The 19450-nt window shown below is 40.0% G+C and overlaps 1 protein-coding gene across 7 annotated transcripts in view; it reads left to right on the top strand.

Moving 5' to 3' along the window:
* Positions 1-19450, top strand: part of HECW2 (HECT, C2 and WW domain containing E3 ubiquitin protein ligase 2) — a 405698-nt gene that overhangs the window by 304744 nt on the left and 81504 nt on the right. For all 7 annotated transcript variants that reach the window (XM_063644845.1, XM_063644843.1, XM_063644847.1 and 4 more), the window contains 2 exons: positions 2278-2463; positions 16271-16405. In XM_063644845.1, the coding sequence (XP_063500915.1) occupies positions 2278-2463; positions 16271-16405 (321 nt within the window). The remainder of the gene's footprint in view (positions 1-2277; positions 2464-16270; positions 16406-19450) is intronic.

Here is a 19450-nt window from a genome sequence, read left to right as displayed (position 1 = left end):
TTCCCTTCCTCCTCACTTCCTTTCTTCTTTCCTTTAATTTGTTTTTATAGGGAACAAGTATTTAATGACAGTAAATCAATCCGAATAATTTAGGTTATACTTCAATAATAATGACCAACAAATCTCAGTGGCTTCAGCTAACAAAGGATTACTTCTCATTCCAAGTCAGGTTATCAGGGTCCCTGTGGTCACTCTGGGACCTAGGGAGCCAGGCTGGGGAGCATCCCTGTTCAAACATTGCCACTTGCTGTGTCAAAGGGAAGAAAGCTCTAGAGGGACTCACATCAGCAATAAATGCTTTGACCTGGACATGACACATCTTGAGGGGTCCTAGGAAGACTGGAGCAATGTTGACTGTCTTCATATTCATTCCTCTTTGATCCCTAATAACGAACACAGTACTGGGTACAGCAAAGACAATAAATGTTTATTAAAATGAAATCATTTCCAGAGACTCTAGAGTCCTTGGGGTTTGCCTTGGGCTGTCTTAGACTAAAATAGATAACAACCCATAAAGTTTAGACTAAAATAGATAACAGAACCCATACAATTTAGACGAAAATAGATAACAGAACCCATAAAGCTGGAAGACGTCCAGACTCAGTCTAGTGTCCCTGAGACACTAAAGATAAAAGGAATCCAAAGCCCTTTGAATCAGTCTGAGAAGAATAGAGTTCCAGGATGATCATTCACGGCCTGGTCAGTTTCATGAATATCATATTCCCTCTGATGATTCAAGGAAACAGCTGTCATACAGTTATTCCTCTTCTGCTGTTTTGTGCATGGTGTTATGCAATAAATATTTATTGTCCGACTCATATGTGGACAATCATGACTTATAATCAGTTTGTGGAATCTTTAAATATCATAGAAATGAAAACTGTAAGGTTTTGGACAAAACAGTCACTTTTCTGTGTGGTGGTATAGTGGAGTTTTTTTAAACTCGCATTTCATTCATATACATCCAACCAAATATACACAGGGAAAAAGAGAAAAAAAGAAAAAAGAATGAGATGTACAGCCCAGGCACCTCAGCCTGCTATTCCATTCACCAAGCTTATATGCCTCTATGAAGGGTGTGATTCTAAAACCTCAGTCTGTTGTAATCTGAGTTAAGTGTGATGGTCAGTGAGAGCAGCTCATTCCATTGCATGTCCTTCTAGTATAGAAATGTATGGCAAGCATTTTTCCATGCAACTTGGCCCTTAAGTGTATACTGGTTGTGTCATCTGGCACTCACTCAGAGAGCCAATAACCTAGTCCAATACTGGGGGAGAAACTGGCTATGTCAGGGCTCTCTGTAAGGTGGCATATTCATCTCCAGTGTAGTATAATTTTGACTGTGTGTTTCTTTCCTAAAACCAGCTTCAGGATTTAATGGCCCATGTGCAGTGAGACTCCACAACATGTATGTTCTTTAGTAAATTAGTTCAACCATTGTGGAAGACAGTGTGGCGATTCCTCAAAGATCTAGAACCAGAAATACCATTTGACCCAGCAATCCCATTACTGGGTATTTACCCAAAGGAATATAAATCATTCTGTTACAAAGATACCTGCACATATATGTTCATTGCAGCATCATTCACAATAGCAAAGACATGGAATTAACCCAAATATCCATCAATGACAGACTGGCTAAAGAAAATGTAGCATATATACACCATGGAATGCTATGCAGCCACAAAAAGGAATGAGATAATGTCCTTTGCAGGAACGTGGATGGAACTGGAAGCCATTATCCTCAGCAAACTAACACAGGAACAGAAAACCAAACACCACATGTTCTCACTTATAAGTGGGAGCTGAACAATGAGAACACATGGACACAGAGAAGGGAACAACACACACTAGGGCGTGTTGGGGAGTGGAACTGGGGAGGGAGAGCATTAGGGAAAAATAGCTAATGCGTGCTGGGCTTAATACTTGGGTGATGGGTTGATAGGTACAGCAAACCACCGTGGCACACGTTTACCTATTTAACAAACCTGCTCATCTTGCACATGTACCCCAGAACTTCAAATACAAATAAAAATTTAAAAAAGAGAACTAGACACCAGCTGTGAAGACTGCCTTACCTTCTGTAGTCTTTATGTTTCATTTTGTTCAAGATATTTTGCTCTGTCTGCTGTTTCCATACATGGGTCTAGAGTTCTGTTGAAGCCTATATATGCATTTCATTACTTATTGAAAGATTAGCCATACCCATGTGTAGTATTTCTGGTGCTGCTGCATGTCACAAGTGGGTTAACATTGGTTCTCCATTCTTTTCTTTAGAGTGCCTACCGCATGTTTACAAACAACACGTGTTTGAAGCACATGATCACCAAAGTCCGGAGGGACACCCACCACTTTGAACGCTACCAGCATAACCGGGACCTTGTGGGATTCCTCAACATGTTCGCGAACAAACAGCTAGAGTTGCCGCGGGGATGGGAAATGAAACATGATCACCAGGGCAAGGTAACACGAGGGAGATGCCTCAGGGAGTGCCAAATGCCTGTGGGCTGCTTGTGGCTTCGACACTTGGCCCTACCCTTCAAGTGAGGGCCAAGGCTCTTTGTGAGGTGAAACATTCCACCTTCTGTTCAAGTGAAACCTGGACAGCAGGTTGTTTGTGACCACAAACAGTGACTGTGCCATTCTGAAGTCGTAGAGGGAGCGCAGGGAGGGCTGTGAGACTGGCAAAGCATTCGCTTCTCCCTGGAAACTCTCATACCTGTCATCTCTCTCCATGCCCTGCTGATTAGAGAAAAGGGTTCTCAGGCAGTGCTTCCTTCTCCCTAGTGATACAGCTTGTGTTGTAGATATTTGAATAAAAAGTTGTGGTATTGTTTGGAGAAGGTGGCTAGGAGGTCACTAAGCAAGCAACTGCGTGAGGTGTGTCTTTGTGACACTGTCTGGGCTTGGGCTTCAGTCTTACTGGTTCAGAACTGTGATTTTGTTAGCACATTAACCAAAACTCACTGATTGATTAATTTATGACAAGAAATATGTAACTGTGCAACACAGGCCAGAATAGCTACATCTGTACTTCCTCTGTAGGTGGATGAACCGGAAAGCCTGGTTACAATCAGGAAGTCGTTCTATGAGTACGAAATCAGAATGAGAAAGTTAGTGCTTGTTATAAGGTGACCCTCAGCTAAGATTTAATTTTTATTTAACTCTTATGTAGTACCTACTATAAGCCATGAACTGTTTAAGCTCTTAAGGTCCTCACCACAACTTTGATAAAGCAGTACTATTATTATTGCCATTTACAGATAAGCAGCTCCATGTCCAGAATGGTTCAGTGACTTGCCTGACATCACAGAGACAGGCAGTGGCTGAGCCACTCTGTAGGCCAGCCAGGCTGGTTCCAGGAACGTACTTTTAACCATGACATTATGCTCTGCAAGTATTGAGTAACCAACCTCAGTTTCTCTGTCTATAAAAAGTCTGGGAATATGTGACTTGAAGCGTAGGGAAAATTAAAATGACATGATATTTAAAGTATTTAACAACCCTTGGAGTGTTTGTTCAACAAATATTTATTGAGCACCTAAGCAAAACAGGTAAGCCAACTACTTTGTAGAACTGCCATTCTCATGAATGCAGCATTCATGTCTCAGAGACAGGCAATAGACAAATAAATAAACATACTATTCTTCGTATGCCAAGAGCTGATTAATGCTATGATTAAAAATAACGCAACAAATGAGATCTAGTAAAAGACAGGAATGGAGAATGTTATTTCATATAGGGTGGTTGGGGAAGGTGTCACAGATAAGGCCATAGGTGAGCAGATACCTGAAAGAAGTAAGGAGTAAAGTATATCAACGGTCAAGGCAAATGGAACATGTAAAGTACTCAGTAAATGCCATTTACCCCCCAAAGTTCCCTCTAGCAGAGGGAACTTTACCACAATAGCCTCTTACTTATCCTGAACTCAGCTTCCAGCAATGTTACCTGAGAACCTATGAGCAGTCAAAATGGTTGTTACAAAATGCATGTATTTTAATGCATGGGAGGAGCCCTCAAACTCTCATTGAAACTACTGACTGGATTTCTGCAAATGTTTTTAATAAACCTCTAATTCCCAGCCAAGAGAAGATTAGAAGTGGCAAGCATGAAGTTTAGGAGAGATGAAAGAGAATTGGGCTTATGATTCTGTCCCTGGACCACAAGTAAAATGACACTGAATTAGAGTCAGATGGGCATGACAGAGAAGCTTTTTCAGAACACTAAGCTGGAAGCAGGGACACCAGGGGAAGATATGGCTTTGCAGGTACTACATTTGGTTCAACATCCTGCGAGCCCAATGTCTGTAAATGTTCCATTGGATGGAAGGGCATAGATGGTCCAAGTAAGGACTTTGAAAAATATTGGTAGTATTATACCTGGGTATAAAAGAGTAGTACCCCACCAAGAATTCATCTGTTTTCAGCTCTGACAAGATTTTACCTGGAATCATGAATGAGGAGCTATGTTCATTAGAGAATCAGAGGTCCAGTGAAAACCCAAGTTAAGATAATGGATAGTGCTGCATCTGTTTCTGCTCTGTGTTGAGATTTAACTTGTTAAGGCAGGGGTTGGTCCCTTCTTGCCAGTCATAACTTGTCAGACACACTTTAGGAGAGAGGTTCTTTTACTAACCCCTTAACCTTGAAAAAAGTTTCAATTACATATAGGATACTATTGAAGAAGAGTTGTAATGTATTCTTAAGAACAAGTTCTGTCTCACAGCTTTTATAAAAGTTTTGGTGGTTAAACAGGAGTAAACATTATCTCAACCATGTTCATAACATGACTATCCAAAACATCCTGTTCTCTGGGGATGTTTTTACCAATCTGGGTGTTACAACTTGAAGTTGGCATTGTATAGAACCCTGAGTGTAAGCTGGTAGAGAGCTGACCTCATAATCTGCTGCTGGCTTTTACATTAGAATCCTGTTTGGGGTGAAAGATTTGAAGGACCCCTGCCTTGTGGACAAGACAGATTAGCAGGCAGACCCAAAAGCTTATCACTTTAGCCTGATCTCTCTCTGTCGTGTATTAAGAATTTAATAAGATTTTTAGCTAAGCTGGACACCTTAACTAAAGCAGGTTTATCTCCGTGTGATTCTCCCATGTAAGTTTCTTTCCAAGTGACCAGCTTCCAGTAGATTAAAATAACTTAAAGGAACATTCAGGGAAGCTGGTGCTTGGTCTCTATTTGGCTACTCTGCTTTGGGCTGCATGTTAGGAGTCCTGTCTCCTGTCTTATGAATAGGTAGCTAATAGGTTTTCTGTCAACCCTGGAATTTTAGCCCCTTTTAATTGAATTTAATAATATTTATTTTAAGAGACAGGATCTTGCTGTGTTGCCCAGGCTGGAGTACAGTGGCTATTCACAGACGTGGTCCCACTACTGATCAGCATGGGAGTTTCAACCTGTGCCATTTCTAACCTGGGCTGGTTCCTCCCACCTTAGGCAACCTGGTGATCTCCAACTCCTAGGAGGTCACCATATTGATGGGGAACTTAGTGTGGCCACCTGATTGGCATAGCACACTGTAGTCCAGAACTCCTGGGCTCAAGCAGTCCTCCCACTTCAGCCTCCCAAGTAGCTGGAACTATAGGCACGTGCCACCCTGCCTGGCTAGCCCCTTTTAAAAATGAGTTGCTGTGCTTCTAGAACATTTGAAGGGAGAAAACATTTTTCGTGTAATGCAACATCAAAGCTATTAACTATTATGAAGTTATTTTCCCACAGTGATGACTGATTTCTAGAGTTGATATGAAACAGGATGTCCATATCCTCATCTGCATGAAAGGAAATGGTTCTTAACAGAAATGTTCTCAGGCTGAAATTTACCTCCATCTCCTCTTCTCTAGTGTAACATCTTCCTTTCGTGTTTTCACTTATTTAATCATTCAGCAACACTTCGGAGGTGTGTACCATTGTGCTTACAATGATAAAAATTTACCACTTAATGTAGTATTCTGGAGTATGTAGCATTGCCCCTGGGCCAGACACTAGTTCATTTAGTGCTCACAGCAGCCTGGAGATGGGTGCTATTTTTATCCACATTATATAGAAGAGGAAACTGAGGCACAGCATGATTACGTGAATTGACCAAGGTCCCACAATCAGTAAGTGGTGGAATTGGATTTGAACCCAGGCAGTCCAGCTCCAGAGTCTGTGCTCCTCTCCTGCCTCTCACCAGTAAGGAGGGTGAAGGGATATCTTCAGCAATTATAATGAAGATGGCAAGGGTTTGGCAGGATGCTGTGGGAGCCTCCTGATAATTTATAAGTTAGGTATTATTATCATTCATAATTTACTGAAATTTAGAGGTAGAAGTAGGGATCTATATAGAATAGTAACTAAAAAGTTTCATCAGTTTGGCATTTCATGAAAATAATACAGATTTGTTAATTGATGAATCCTTACTCTTATAGGAAATACATGATGACTTATAAGGGATATACTGTAGGATTCATGTCAGCATCCTATTCCTCCTCTTAAGGAACTGCTGGTCTCCCTTAACCATGGTGGTCTGAGAGAACGGCATTTTCACAGCAGGGTTTCTTTTTGGTGTTACAGTTCTTTGCTGTCCATGTTGTTTTGATCACTGCAGGGTAGTCTGGCCTGGGCTGTTTGCTCCTGCCTTACACCGGTATAATGACATGGAATGTTCTCTGTTTCTCTATGATGGGTGCTCTGATACTGTGGTGTCTGAGTGGATTTGTTCTTGCTGTATCAGTGGACTTCTACTCTGGTGGTTGTATTCTCCATCAGCCATGATCATGAAACTAGGGTTTTAGAAACATCCTTGAAAGCCAAGTAACTTAGAACTGGAACTGAAAGCAGATCCACACATTGGCACAAAATCATGTACTTCCTGTGTAAAGCCACTAACCATCCCTTTCCTAGACATTGCTGTTTTACCCTAAATGCCTCTTCTTTGAATTATAAAAGAATGTGTGCCTGTATACATATGTAACAAACCTGCACGTTGTGCACATGTACCCTAAAACTTAAAGTATAATAAAAGAAAGATAAATAAAAAAGGATGTGTGCCTTAGCACTGGTATGTGCTATGCAAGGGTCCACTGTAGAATGACTTATTTACGGCATGAGATACCTGGAAGGTTTTCATAGTAACAGCAGTATTTGAGGTGAGCCTTAAATGATGGGTTGAAGTTTGGTTAAAAGAGATTTTGGAGGAGAGAAAAAATAGGAATGGGGTGGGGAAAACACCCAAAGGAAAGGCATAGAGACAGGAAAGCACCAGGTGGGTATTTCTGGTTCCTGTGAAGAAATAATGAGTGAATTTCAAGAGACACATATGAATTACATGAAATCAGTGGATGCTGTACTACAGAGAGTCAAACTGAGAGAATGCTACAAGATGACTTGGATAATGAGAAAACAAAATCGTGAAAGTTATTATTTCTCAAGTTTACATAATGGGCTTATTTGATTTAATTTTTAGAAAAAAAGTCTCTTTTTTAAAAAGTTCCTTTAAGATGTTAAATACAGACTATTTCCCCCTGCCTCTTTGCTTTAGACTCGCAAACAATATTAACCCAGGATTTTTTCCCCAGATTATTTTCTTTGGCCCTAAATCAAGAGGCAAAGAAACTTTGAACTTTATAAGTGACATATCATAAATGTCATGAGATTTTAAAAAATAAAAATGTACAATGGGAACCATCTTCTTATTTAAAGTGAAATATCTTTCCCATAGTTTGTTGTGTTTTTCCCTGCAGAAATCATGTGTTACAATATCTCCCAGCTAAATTGGCTTCCATTTCTATGCCCAAGCTTTGTAACTCTAGAGGTTTTGACTTTGGGTGTCAGATTAGGAGTTTAAGTATCAGAATGGTCCAAATACTCATCTTTGAGAACCACAGCACATAGCAGTTATGGGTATGAGGACAGATTTTAGAACAGAGCAAATATTTGTAGGGTAGAAAGTACCACAGGCTGAGCCTATTTGAGAATTCTCATTTTACCAGACCCTAATAGCCTGTGTGGCTACAGTTGTTTCAGTAATGACCCAGACCCTGGTTTCAATCTTGCATGAAACTGATGGCAACTATTTACTGGGTCAAGTCCTATTTATCTCAGTGGGTAAAGTGCAACTTAATATTTGGAGGCCACAACTTATTATAATTTCAAAAGTCTCTTAGCAAGATAAATGCTACATTTTGAAAAATATGTTGTCTACTTGACCACCACATTTGTTACTTTTGTGACACATTTTTAATTGCTTGGAAACAACTCATACCTCTTGTGATGGGTATCTGGTTTAATTACCTTAAGTTATGCAGCAATCTAGCTGTTGATGGAATTAAACTATAAAATTATAGATAGCACATGGTTTTTAAGGACCTCTTGTCTATTTTAAAAGGTAAAAATATGTTAGAAAAAATTAATGCATAAGTATACATAGAAGGCAAATGGCAAAAATAAACTGTCTAGGGGTTGTGTCTCTTTTTGAATGAGAAAATAGAGCAGAGATCGGTTTTATGAATAGATTTCTGAGTAAAACAGTAGACTCATGGAATCTTGAAGGAATTGCCTAAGTACAGAGATGGACTTTGCCTTTTCTTTTTTAACAGTTGTCTTTATGACCTGCATGGATTTAAATATATATATATATATTTATGACCTCCATCTTAAAATATATATATGTATGAGTATATGATTTCAACATTTCATGTTAATGCCCTTCTACTCCACCTAAAATGTGGTAATTTGGATAACTTTATTCCCAGTCTTCCACAGCTATAAGTTGGGAAATGTTGGACAATCAGCTGTCTGTGGCAGGTGGGGAGGAGGGCTGATTTGTAGCACTTGCCAGTTTTGATGGTGTAAATTCCCCCAACATGGTCAATTACATGCTGTCAGCATCACATCAACCTGCTCACAGAATTCCTTAAAATTACAGTCTGCTCTCACGAGCTGGTACAAGCCATCTCCAACATAACACTGGCTCCCCTCTTGCAGGTTGAACGCCTAAGTACTGTCACTCCCAACATATAAAATACCACTCCCTTAGCTAACATTTTACATCAAAGTGTTGTACTTATATTGTACTTGTCCACATCTACTAACTGGCTGTTTTCAGGACTCTGGCCCAAGTACCACAAATCCCTGTTTCCTCTCCTAGCACCTTTAGAGCTACGGTCATAGCAGTTAAACGTAATACTTTTCTATAACCTTTTTTGTGACTGATACAGATGTCATGAAATAATTGGGACTACTGATTCCTTCAAAAGAACCAAGTTAGCATGACGATTTTTTACTGAGGATAAACTGTATCATTCAGCCCTTTTCATCTCCACTATTTGTGACAGTCTTTCTAAGACATAAAGTAGAGAAAACAATAGCATGTTTATTCCTTATAACTGAGGGAATCTTGGGGGAAGGAGCCAGGAGCTGAGAGGAGAGTTATAATTTGGAAGGAAGAGAATGGGTAAGTAAATACAATCTTTAAAAAATGAAAGTAGATTACAATGAGCCTTTTTTTGAGCACTTCTAAGACTTTGTAAGCTAAGACACCAGAATTTATAACAGATACAATACATAGTGCTTCTGGCTTATCAATTATTGTCCTTTTACTGTTTCCATAACTCTTTATAGAAAGAAAAATGGAAGATCGGATGTTCTGTCTTTCTGTAGCATAGTTACAAGCACTTTTTGTTTTATTTTGTTTATATAGCCTTTTACTATGTATTCCTTAGTGGCAAAATAGTAACTGGAAACAATTTCAAACTTCTTTAACTTAGATTTGTTGAGCCTGAGGTTGGTATTTCTTCATAAATAGTGGTGGATTTTTCTTTTCTTAAAATAATAGAAGTTTTTTTTAAAAAAAAAAGAAAAAAGAAAGAAAGAATTGTGTAAAGAAAGAAATGTATTTTGTTTGGCTTCACTAAAATACCACTTGACTCCAACTAGCCCATACTTCCTGACTCTGACTATGCCCCGAAGCAGTGAAAGGGTAGATGTTTTCAAAAATGAGATTCGAGTTTGTGTATTTGCATTCCTTTCAGTTTTTGAGTTGTTAGTTGGCCCAGCACTGTAAAGCTTGAGTGAATTTCCTTAATGAAACTTAGCATTAGGGAATCAATATTGTTCAAAATTTGCTTTGCTAGTAGCCAATGTGAAAAGGATCTGTTTTTCCATACAATTTCTTTTTTCATGTCTGCATTCTCGACATACTCTACTCTAGACAGTATTTATTAATACGTGGTAGATACTTTCATAAATAATTGCAGGCTATTCAAAAATTGTGACATAAAGTGATCCAAATTTACTAGGTCAGCTTCATTGCTGTGGGAAAGTGATCCATTTTCCTGACATAATTCATATGTGTGTCACAAACAGAAATGGCATGCTTGGACTTTGCATGCTCTTCTCTTCGTTTTAAAGTAGAATCTATTTTTCACAATTCAGCTGTGACCTGAGTAATTTCCTTTACGTGAATAAAGCAAAGCACTGAGGAAACCTGTCCAAGGTCACACAGTGGGCCCAGAGTGGAACCAAAACTCACACCAAGGGATTGCTCCTTAGAAGTGCTATGTTCAGTCAGTGCCCTAGCTGTGTGGATTTGATGGAGGTCTTAATCGAGACTTTTCCCCTAAGTACTTGGCAGATGTAAAAAGCATGTGTAAACAATATACACATTCCATTTGACTCTGAAATAGAGCCCCTTGTGGGATACAAATAGGACGTATTCTCCACCCATGGCCATCCTTCCAACAGATTAGTGATGAGAATTGGGCGTGGTATGTAGAGCATGCTGTCCGGGATCAGTAGCAGTCTTTCCACTTGAAACTTTGCAGTGTTGAAACTGGTGAGGCCAAGCACTGTGAGTGGCTGTTACTGTCAGCCTCATTGAGTACATACTGAAATGTTTTCCTAAAATAAAGTACGATATAAGGTGTGACGGGAGTGGGAAGAACATAAAAAGGAAAAGATGGTAGGCAGAAAGCAGAGTGGAAAAAAGGAGATGATGTATGAAAAGAAGAGAGGTGGGGAAAAAGATATTGCTCACTGGGCTTTGGGGTCAGACAGAAACATGGGTTCAAATCCCAGCTTGATAAGTTCCAACTGTACATTTCACTTAAATTGGGAATTGTATTGTAGCTGTATTAAAGGTGAATGATAGATATGTCATTATTCACCAAATAGGGAAGATCCCTACATATAATGGTGGTTTCTGGTTTTACTTTTAGAGAGACTGTCTTTCCTCTGCAGTGTGGAAACTTCACTGTTTCTACTGAGATTTGATTTGACTGTATTGTGGTGGAAAACCCATATACATTTTAACATACAAGACTGTATTCTCACCAGGCGCGGTGGCTTATGCCTGTAATTCCGACACTTTTTGAGAGGCCAAAGCAGGTGGATCACCTGAGGTCAGGAGTTCAACACCAGGCTGGCCAACATGGTGAAAGCCCGTCTCTACTAAAAATACAAAAAATTAGGTGTGGTAATGTGGTGGTGCATGCCTGTAATTCCAGCTACTTGGGAGGCTGAGGCAGGAGAGTCACTTGAACCTGGGAGGCAGAGGTTGCAGGGAGCCAAGATTGCGCCACTGTACTCCAGCCTGGGCAACAGAGCAAGACTCCATCTCAAAAAAAAAAAAAAGTGTATTCTCTCACATAAAGAAGTTGAGAGGTAGGCAGTCTAGGATTGACCAGGGAGTTCATCATGTTGCAAGAGCCCCCAGCTCCTTCCAACTTTTTTTTTTTTTTTTTTTTTTTTTGAGATGGAGTCTCGCTCTGTCACCCAGGCTGGAGTGCAGTGGTGCAATCTCTGCTGACTGCAACCTCTGCCTCCCGGGTTCACACCATTCTCCTACCTCAGCCTCCCAAGTAGCTGGGACTACAGGTGCCCGCCACCATGACCAGCTAATTTTTTGTATATTTTTAGTAGAGACGAGGTTTCATCGTGTTAGCCAGGATGGTCTCGCTCTCCTGACCTCATGATCCGCCCACCTTGGCCTCCCAAAGTGATGGGATTACAGGTGTGAGCCACCGCGCCCAGCCGCTCCTTCCAACTTTTTGCTCAGCCATCCTTCATTTTGTAAACCAAAAATAAAATTCTAAGCCCCTCAACCATCTGAATGGACCCCTCCTCTCAGCCAAGGACATTCCAAAGTTAACCTAAAACAGCTAGTTCAGGCCATGATGGAAAGTGGGGGGTTGGATATGCCTTGCAGCTGACCAGTGTTAACACCAACACAGAGACCTTAAGACTGATAGAACAGAGCCTTTGAGTCTGATAAGAAATATTAACAGTCTATTCTCTCTGAAGCCTGCTACCTGGAGGCTTCATCTGCATGATAAAACCTTGGTCTCCACAACCGTTATCATAACCCAGACATTCCTTTCTATTGATTCCAGATCTTTAGATAATAACCAACTGCCAAACAGAAAATCTTTGAATCTCCCTATGACCTAGAACCGCCCCCACCCCTACTTCCAGTCATCTCCCCTTTCCAGACTGAACTAACATATATCTTGCATGTGTTTTTGGTGCCTTAGCCCTCTCTAAAATGTATAAAACCAAGTCCACCTTGGGTAGACATTCTCAGGATCTATTGAGGGCTGTGTCACAAGCCATTGGCCACTCATGCTTGGCTCAGACTAAATTTCTTCAAATATTTTACAGTTTGACTCTTTTCCTCAACAATCCCCATGGTTCAGTATGGCTACTGGAGCTCCACTATTAAATTTGTGTTTCAGAGGGTAGGATAGGTGAAGGACAGAATGAAGGATCATCTGTCCCTCATCAGGAGATTTCCCAGAAGTACCATGTTTTACATCTTACTGGTCAGAACTTAGTCTTGGCCACACATACTTACAAGGAGCCAGGTAACAAACATAGTTTTCACTGGTCCTCCTTCTTCTGATCCTTGTATATGGTCTTTAGCAAGAAACATTGTGATCCTTAGGAAACTGTTTCAGAAAAGAAAACTATTATTTGTGAAAATAATAGGACCTTATATTTGAGGTGTCACAGGCAGCATGCTCAAAAATTCGTATGAACTATCTCAGTTAACCTTCCTTTAATGTAGTTATGATACCCATTTAACAGGAAAAGAAACTGAGGTTTAAAAATTTTAACTAGTTTGCCCAAGGTGACATTGCTAGTAAGTAGCAAACTAGAGCTCAGAACCAGGCTTGTCTTTTTCCAGATTTGAAGCATTTAATCATTATGTTGCCTCCCACTTCTCAATTTTTAACCTGGTACATTTACAATGGGATTTTTAAAATCTTCTGTTTGTGGTTTTAGGGTCTTTAGCTTCCCTCATTTTTTTCCCTAATCTTAAGTATTTCGGTAAAAGAACAAGCTTTTTTTTTTTTTTTTTTTTTTTTTTGAGACGGGGTCTGACTCTGTCACCTACCCAGGCTGGAGCGCAGTGGGCAGTGGCGCAATCTTGGCTCACTGCAATCACCACCTCCCAGGCTCAAATGATCCTCTCACTTCAGCCTCCCAAGTAGCTGGGACTACAGGTGTCTGCCACTGCATGCCTGGATAATTTTTGAATATTTTGTAGAGACAGGGTTTTGCCATGTTGCCCAGGCTGGCCTTGAACTTCTGAGCTCAAGCGATCCACCTACCTCAGCCTTCCAAAGTGCTGGGATTACAGATGTGAGCCATTGCGCCTGGCCCAGGAACATGCTTTTTAGCACTTGGTTAGTTAATTGTTAGTTGCCTCCTTGTATTTTGATAGGAAATTCAAGTTTTTGGCAATTTGTTTTTATCTGAGCACCCTCTTTCTCCCAGGCACAGCCCTAAAAGCTATTGGGGATAACAGAGTGACTAAGATACAGTCACTACTCCCAAGGCTTTTGCAGTATAGTTCTTTTGAGAATGGATTTTAGACAAGCCTGTTAACATCACATTAGGCTATGACACTACATACAAATCATAGTTGACCTACATGTAGACACCCATTTGTCTTTATAATTACAAGTGCATCATTGTACCGTTAATGACCACCCATCCCTTCAAAACATTCCTAAGAAATTAGGTAAATAGGCCATTCTAATTTATGCTGTTTGTATTTTTCCCTTAAACAAGATGGTTAATAGGATTGTGTTAGTAATAAAAGCTTGTTACTCTCTATTTACATACAGAGGATATGGGTTTGGTTCTAATATGTATTATTTAAAAATAAGTATTAGCCACATCCATTGGTGCAAAATAATTTAATTGCTATTTTATGACATTTTGAATAGTGGCAGAAATAGTGAACAATTGTATTAGAAGCACAAACCAAATGGGACCAATGTGACGTTTGGGGTCAGAACCTGTCAATGCAAGTCCACACAGGTTTTATCACTGGAGTACTTTTTACAAGACCTGAGAAGAAGGATGTTTCGCCCAAGGTTAGTAAGGAGGAAACATTACCCAGGATGTGAGGCTGATGACAAAATCTCACACAAAACCTTTATTTTTTTGTACCCAGAATTGGGTAGTAAGAGAAAGGACTGGGAAAGATTCCTGTTCTGTCCATTTTTCTGCTTTGTTTTCTGGTACATCCATTGCTTAAAGTTATTTCTTTATAAAGATGTAAAAATGTTTTCTATATGGGACCTGCCCCATTTCTTGATGATGTACATAGAGTTCCATATGAAACATTCTGTTCCATAATGGGAAAATAAGTTTCTAAATAGATATAAATATACTATCTGCCTCTGGCATTTGCCTAGATACCTTCATCTCTAGGTGTTAAGGTACTTTGTTAACTGAGCTCCATCGGTTTGAAAGGGCAGTTCTTTTTTGCCTGTTATTTGGCATACATCATGTGCCTTGACACTTGGTTTATAGGTACTGAGTCTCCTGGCTCTCCTAATAGCCTCTTTCATCTTTGATGACCTAATTAACTATCTGATCATGGAAAACTTACAATTTCTAATTGTACTTAAGATAATGGGTTTCATTATTACCTTGAGTCAATTTTACTTTGAAAACTTACAACATTGGGCCCCTAAGGATAATGATAGATAGCACTTGTATAGTTTTAGAATTAAACAAACAGACCAAAAAATGCTTTGCTGCATTGTATTCCATCTTACTGCAATGCTGAGGTACATGGTTTATGCCCATTCATGATTTCATGTTACCAGAGATTCTGCCGTGATCATGACAGACATGGCTTCCAATCTCCTAACACATTATGGGGGAGAAATGTTAGGAATGAAGGAGACATGTTTTCATAAGAAATATATATCTCAGAGAACTTAAGTGACTTACCCAAAGTTCTAGATGGTATGTGATGAGTTTGTATGGGTGTGTAATGGGCGACTAAACTGGAAAGGCATGTAGGCAGACTGTTAAAGAGTAATGAAAAACTGACCAAAGAGTGGGGTTGTCTTTTCTGTGGACAATAGATAGCCATGAGAAGCTTTGGATTGGGGTGGTGATGTAATTGAAGTGTTTAGAAAGAATATTCTTATAGTAACGGGCCAGTTAAATGACTACAGTGATAGAGATGTGGAGCAGCTGAGAAGCCACCAGTCCCAAAATAATGGGGTGGTGTTCAGGCTGGGAGGGGACAAATAGAGGACACTACAGTGAGAAAATGAGAAGGATTTGGTGGCTTACTGTATAGAGAAGGAAACAAGAAGAGAAGTCAATAATGTTTAAAAGTTTCGGCCAGGTGCGGTGGCTCACGCCTGTAATCCCAGCACCTTGGGAGGCTGAGGCAGGCAGATCACAAGGTCAGGAGATCAAGACCATCCTGGCTAACACAGTGAAACCCCGTCTCTACTGGGCGCCTGTAGTCCCCAGCTACTTGGGAGGGAATGGCGTGAACCTGGGAGGTGGAGCTTGCAGTGAGCTGAGATCACGCCTGGGTGACAGAGCGAGATTCTGTCTCAAAAAAAAAATTTAAAAAAAAGTTTCAAGGTGGTAAGAACTTTATAATAACCGCATATGACAGTAAGAGCTCAAAGACCATCAGTTAAGAGAAGCCCAAATGTCCATTCTTCTGGCTTCCTTCTCAGATCATATCTTTGGTGACTACCTCATAGAGTATTTCCTAAAACCAGGCATAATGTTCCTTCCTGCTCTTTTTGTTCTGGATCTCATCTAAGCTTGGCGTTCTCTAATCTGATCTGTCCTGTGTGAGTAAGGAGAAATTTCCCCAAAGATTGAAAATTATGAGAAAATAGAGCTAAGACTGTGACTCAGAAGTGAGTCTTTTCCTGGCCGTCTGATGTTATAAGTCAGCTAAGACATGTGAGCGGCGCGTATTTGACTCAGTGTATTGTATCCTAGGCATTCTTTGTGGACCACAACTCCCGCACCACCACTTTCATTGATCCCCGGCTCCCACTTCAGAGCAGTAGACCCACAAGTGCGCTGGTTCATCGGCAACACCTGACAAGGCAACGCAGCCACAGTGCGGGTGAGGTGAGTCATGCATTTTGGGGACTGACCTGTTGGTTGATAGAAGCTTCTAGTATGTGATGGTTTGAGGAATTTGATTGTTTTTTTTTAAAGCATTTTTTCTTTTGTTTTTTTTTTTATTTTTTTTTTGAGTTTGATTTAGAGGCTGAAAAGCTTTCGAATGTTGACAGGGCTTCTCTGGAAATACATACAGCCTAAATCACAAATTTAAAAAGGTAGGATATATGAGGCAAAACTGAAGAAATTTAAGATTTTTTGACTCAGAGGAAGATGAGAGGGTGTTGATAATGTACTAAAATGTTTAAGACAGGAAGATGATAAGCCCATTTACACACCCATTTTCAGCCTCACAAGAAGAAATGAATGTAACTTGGTTAAATATAGAATTTCTTTATATATATATATATTTTTTATTATACTTTAAGTTCTAGGGTACACATGCACAACGTGCAGGTTTGTTACATATGTATACGTGTGCCATGTTGGTGTGCTGTACCCATTAACTCGTCATTTACATTAGGTATATCTCCTAATGCTATCCCTCCCCCCTCCCCCCACCCCATAACAGGCCCCGGTGTGTGATGTTCCCCTTCCTGTGTCCAAGTGTTCTCACTATTCAATTTCCACCTATGAGTGAGAACATGCAGTGTTTGGTTTTTTGTCCTTGTGATAGTTTGCTGAGAATGATGGTTTCCAGCTTCATCCATGTCCCTACAAAGGACATGAACTCATCATTTTTTATGGCTGCATAGTATTTCGTGGTGTATATATGTGCCACATTTTCTTAATCCAGTCTATCATTGTTGGACATTTGGATTGGTTCCAAGTCTTTGCTATTGTGAGTAGTGCTGCAGTAAACATACATGTGCATGTGTCTTTATAGCAGCATGATTTATATTCCTTTGGGTATATACCCAGTAATGGGATGGCTGGGTCAAATGGTATTTCTAGTTCTAGATCCCTGAGGAATAGCCACACTGTCTTCCATAATGGTTGAGCTAGTTTACAGTCCCACCAACAGTGTCAAAGCATTCCTATTTCTTCACATCCTCTCCAGCACCTATTGTTTCCTGGCTTTTTAATGATTGTCATTCTAACTGGTGTGAGATGATAGAATTTCTTAAGTAAAGTTTTCTATATTACATTAAAATATTCATCCAGGGATACGGGATTATGGAATCCTCACTAGTATTCTTTAAAATTAGGATATTTTTGAGGGAGTTGATTTATATACTTTATGTGCCTGGAGAAAAAGGGCTGAACTAAGAATTACTAAAAACTGCTCTACTTTACCGGTTTGCAGGGACCAATGGTAACCACACGAGGGCCCTCTAATATCCTAACCAAAAAAAAGGAACAAATCTTGTTTCACTTCTTCCTTTTGCAGCTTCAATATATAAAAGAAATGTCTTAAGTCATTTTCTTCTCCTTCATATGGGCTTATGATTTGATTATATACCATCACTTGATTTACGTTGTTTCTGAAAATTCCCTTAGACAATAGAATTAGGATCCTTTAGCCACCTTTACATGCCTTTTCTGTGTCTATGTGCATGTCATATTTTCAGTATTATATTGTACATCAAATATGTTTGTAGCCATATATTTTGTATAAGAAAAAATATGAATACAATAAATAACTGGATGTGATTCATCAAAATTCTACTCTTGGAATTTCCCCTCATGATTTACATACTTGCTCCAATGCATCATGTGTTTGCTGGTTGTAAGTGCAGATATAGAAGGGTACGCATGAGAAACTCATATAAAAATGATGTACAAATATATTACAGGATGAGGTATGTGCAAAAATATTTATATTTTATGAGTAGCTAATAAATCTTTACCTTGCTGTCATGTAACCCATTAGTGGTGAACTGAATGACGCTAACAACATTCATCTTAAAAGCAGAACAGACCTCTCACCTTTGGACCTTGTGTGCGATGTGTAGCACAATTAGGGCTCTGTCTGATATTTTATTGCATAGCCCATGCCCTTTAACCACTCACCTTATCATGACTTCACAGTATGAAGCTGGCTCTTTGGTCTAGTCAGGACTGTTTTTCTGGGAAAACATGCACGAGATTAATAGCTATAGTTTCATTTTCTTTCAACCCCTCTACCTTAAAACATGAATTTTCATGGTCTAGTAGTAGTAGCCTTTATGAGAGAGAGACCCTAAGGGATATATTAAGACTTTTCCTCCTATGGCTGGAAACTGAGCAGTGGCCCAGAGATAACTCCATACAGACTGAGTGTCCAGCCCTCCACGTTGTTAAACCTTCCGGGTGAGTGTCCTTTCTGACACAGCTGTTGGAAGCATGCACATCCTGAAGTGCTGCCCATCAGAGGGATTGTCCACTGTCCGCTGGTCTGGTTGCAAGGACTGAGGTCTCAGGGAGAAGACCTTTGGCTTTTCTGGGAAATGATGAGACATGGCAACATACTGTGAGGAGAGAAAGTATATATTGGAGTGTTGAAGTGATAAGTTATCTGACCAACAATCTGTACTTAGTGATCAGATCTCCCCAGAGAGTAGCTGTATTCATTCCTCAAAGCCAGTAACTCAAGAGAAGCAGGATGAGAAGACTTCTAGTTACATACATGAGTCATTTGAGCCACCATCTTATATTCCTTCAGAAAATATTCTATTCAGTAGAAATATTGATGTCTTTTCCATCTAACAAGTTAACACCAAACACCTACTACAATGAAGAAACATAGTGGTTGCTGCTATGAGGGATGCAAATAAATAACACATTTCCTGCATTCTTTTTAAGACGGAGTCTTGCTTTGTCACCAGGCAGGAGTGCAGTGGTGCGATCTTTGCTCACTGCAACCACTACCTCCCGGGTTCAAGAGATTCTCCTGCCTCAGCCTCCCGAGTAGCTGGGACTACAGGCACCTGCCACCACACCCGGCTAATTTTTGTGTTTTTAGTAGAGATGGGGTTTCACCATGTTGGCCAGGATGGTCTCGATCTATTGACCTTGTAATTCGCCCGCCTTGGCCACCCAAAGTGCTGGGATTATAGGCGTGAGCCACCA

The sequence above is a fragment of the Symphalangus syndactylus genome, chromosome 8 (genome assembly GCF_028878055.3).
Source record: "Symphalangus syndactylus isolate Jambi chromosome 8, NHGRI_mSymSyn1-v2.1_pri, whole genome shotgun sequence".
NCBI classification, from domain to species: Eukaryota; Metazoa; Chordata; class Mammalia; order Primates; family Hylobatidae; genus Symphalangus; species Symphalangus syndactylus.
The sequence above is the reverse complement of the archived record's forward strand: the minus strand, read 5'-3'. Positions and strand labels throughout refer to the sequence as shown.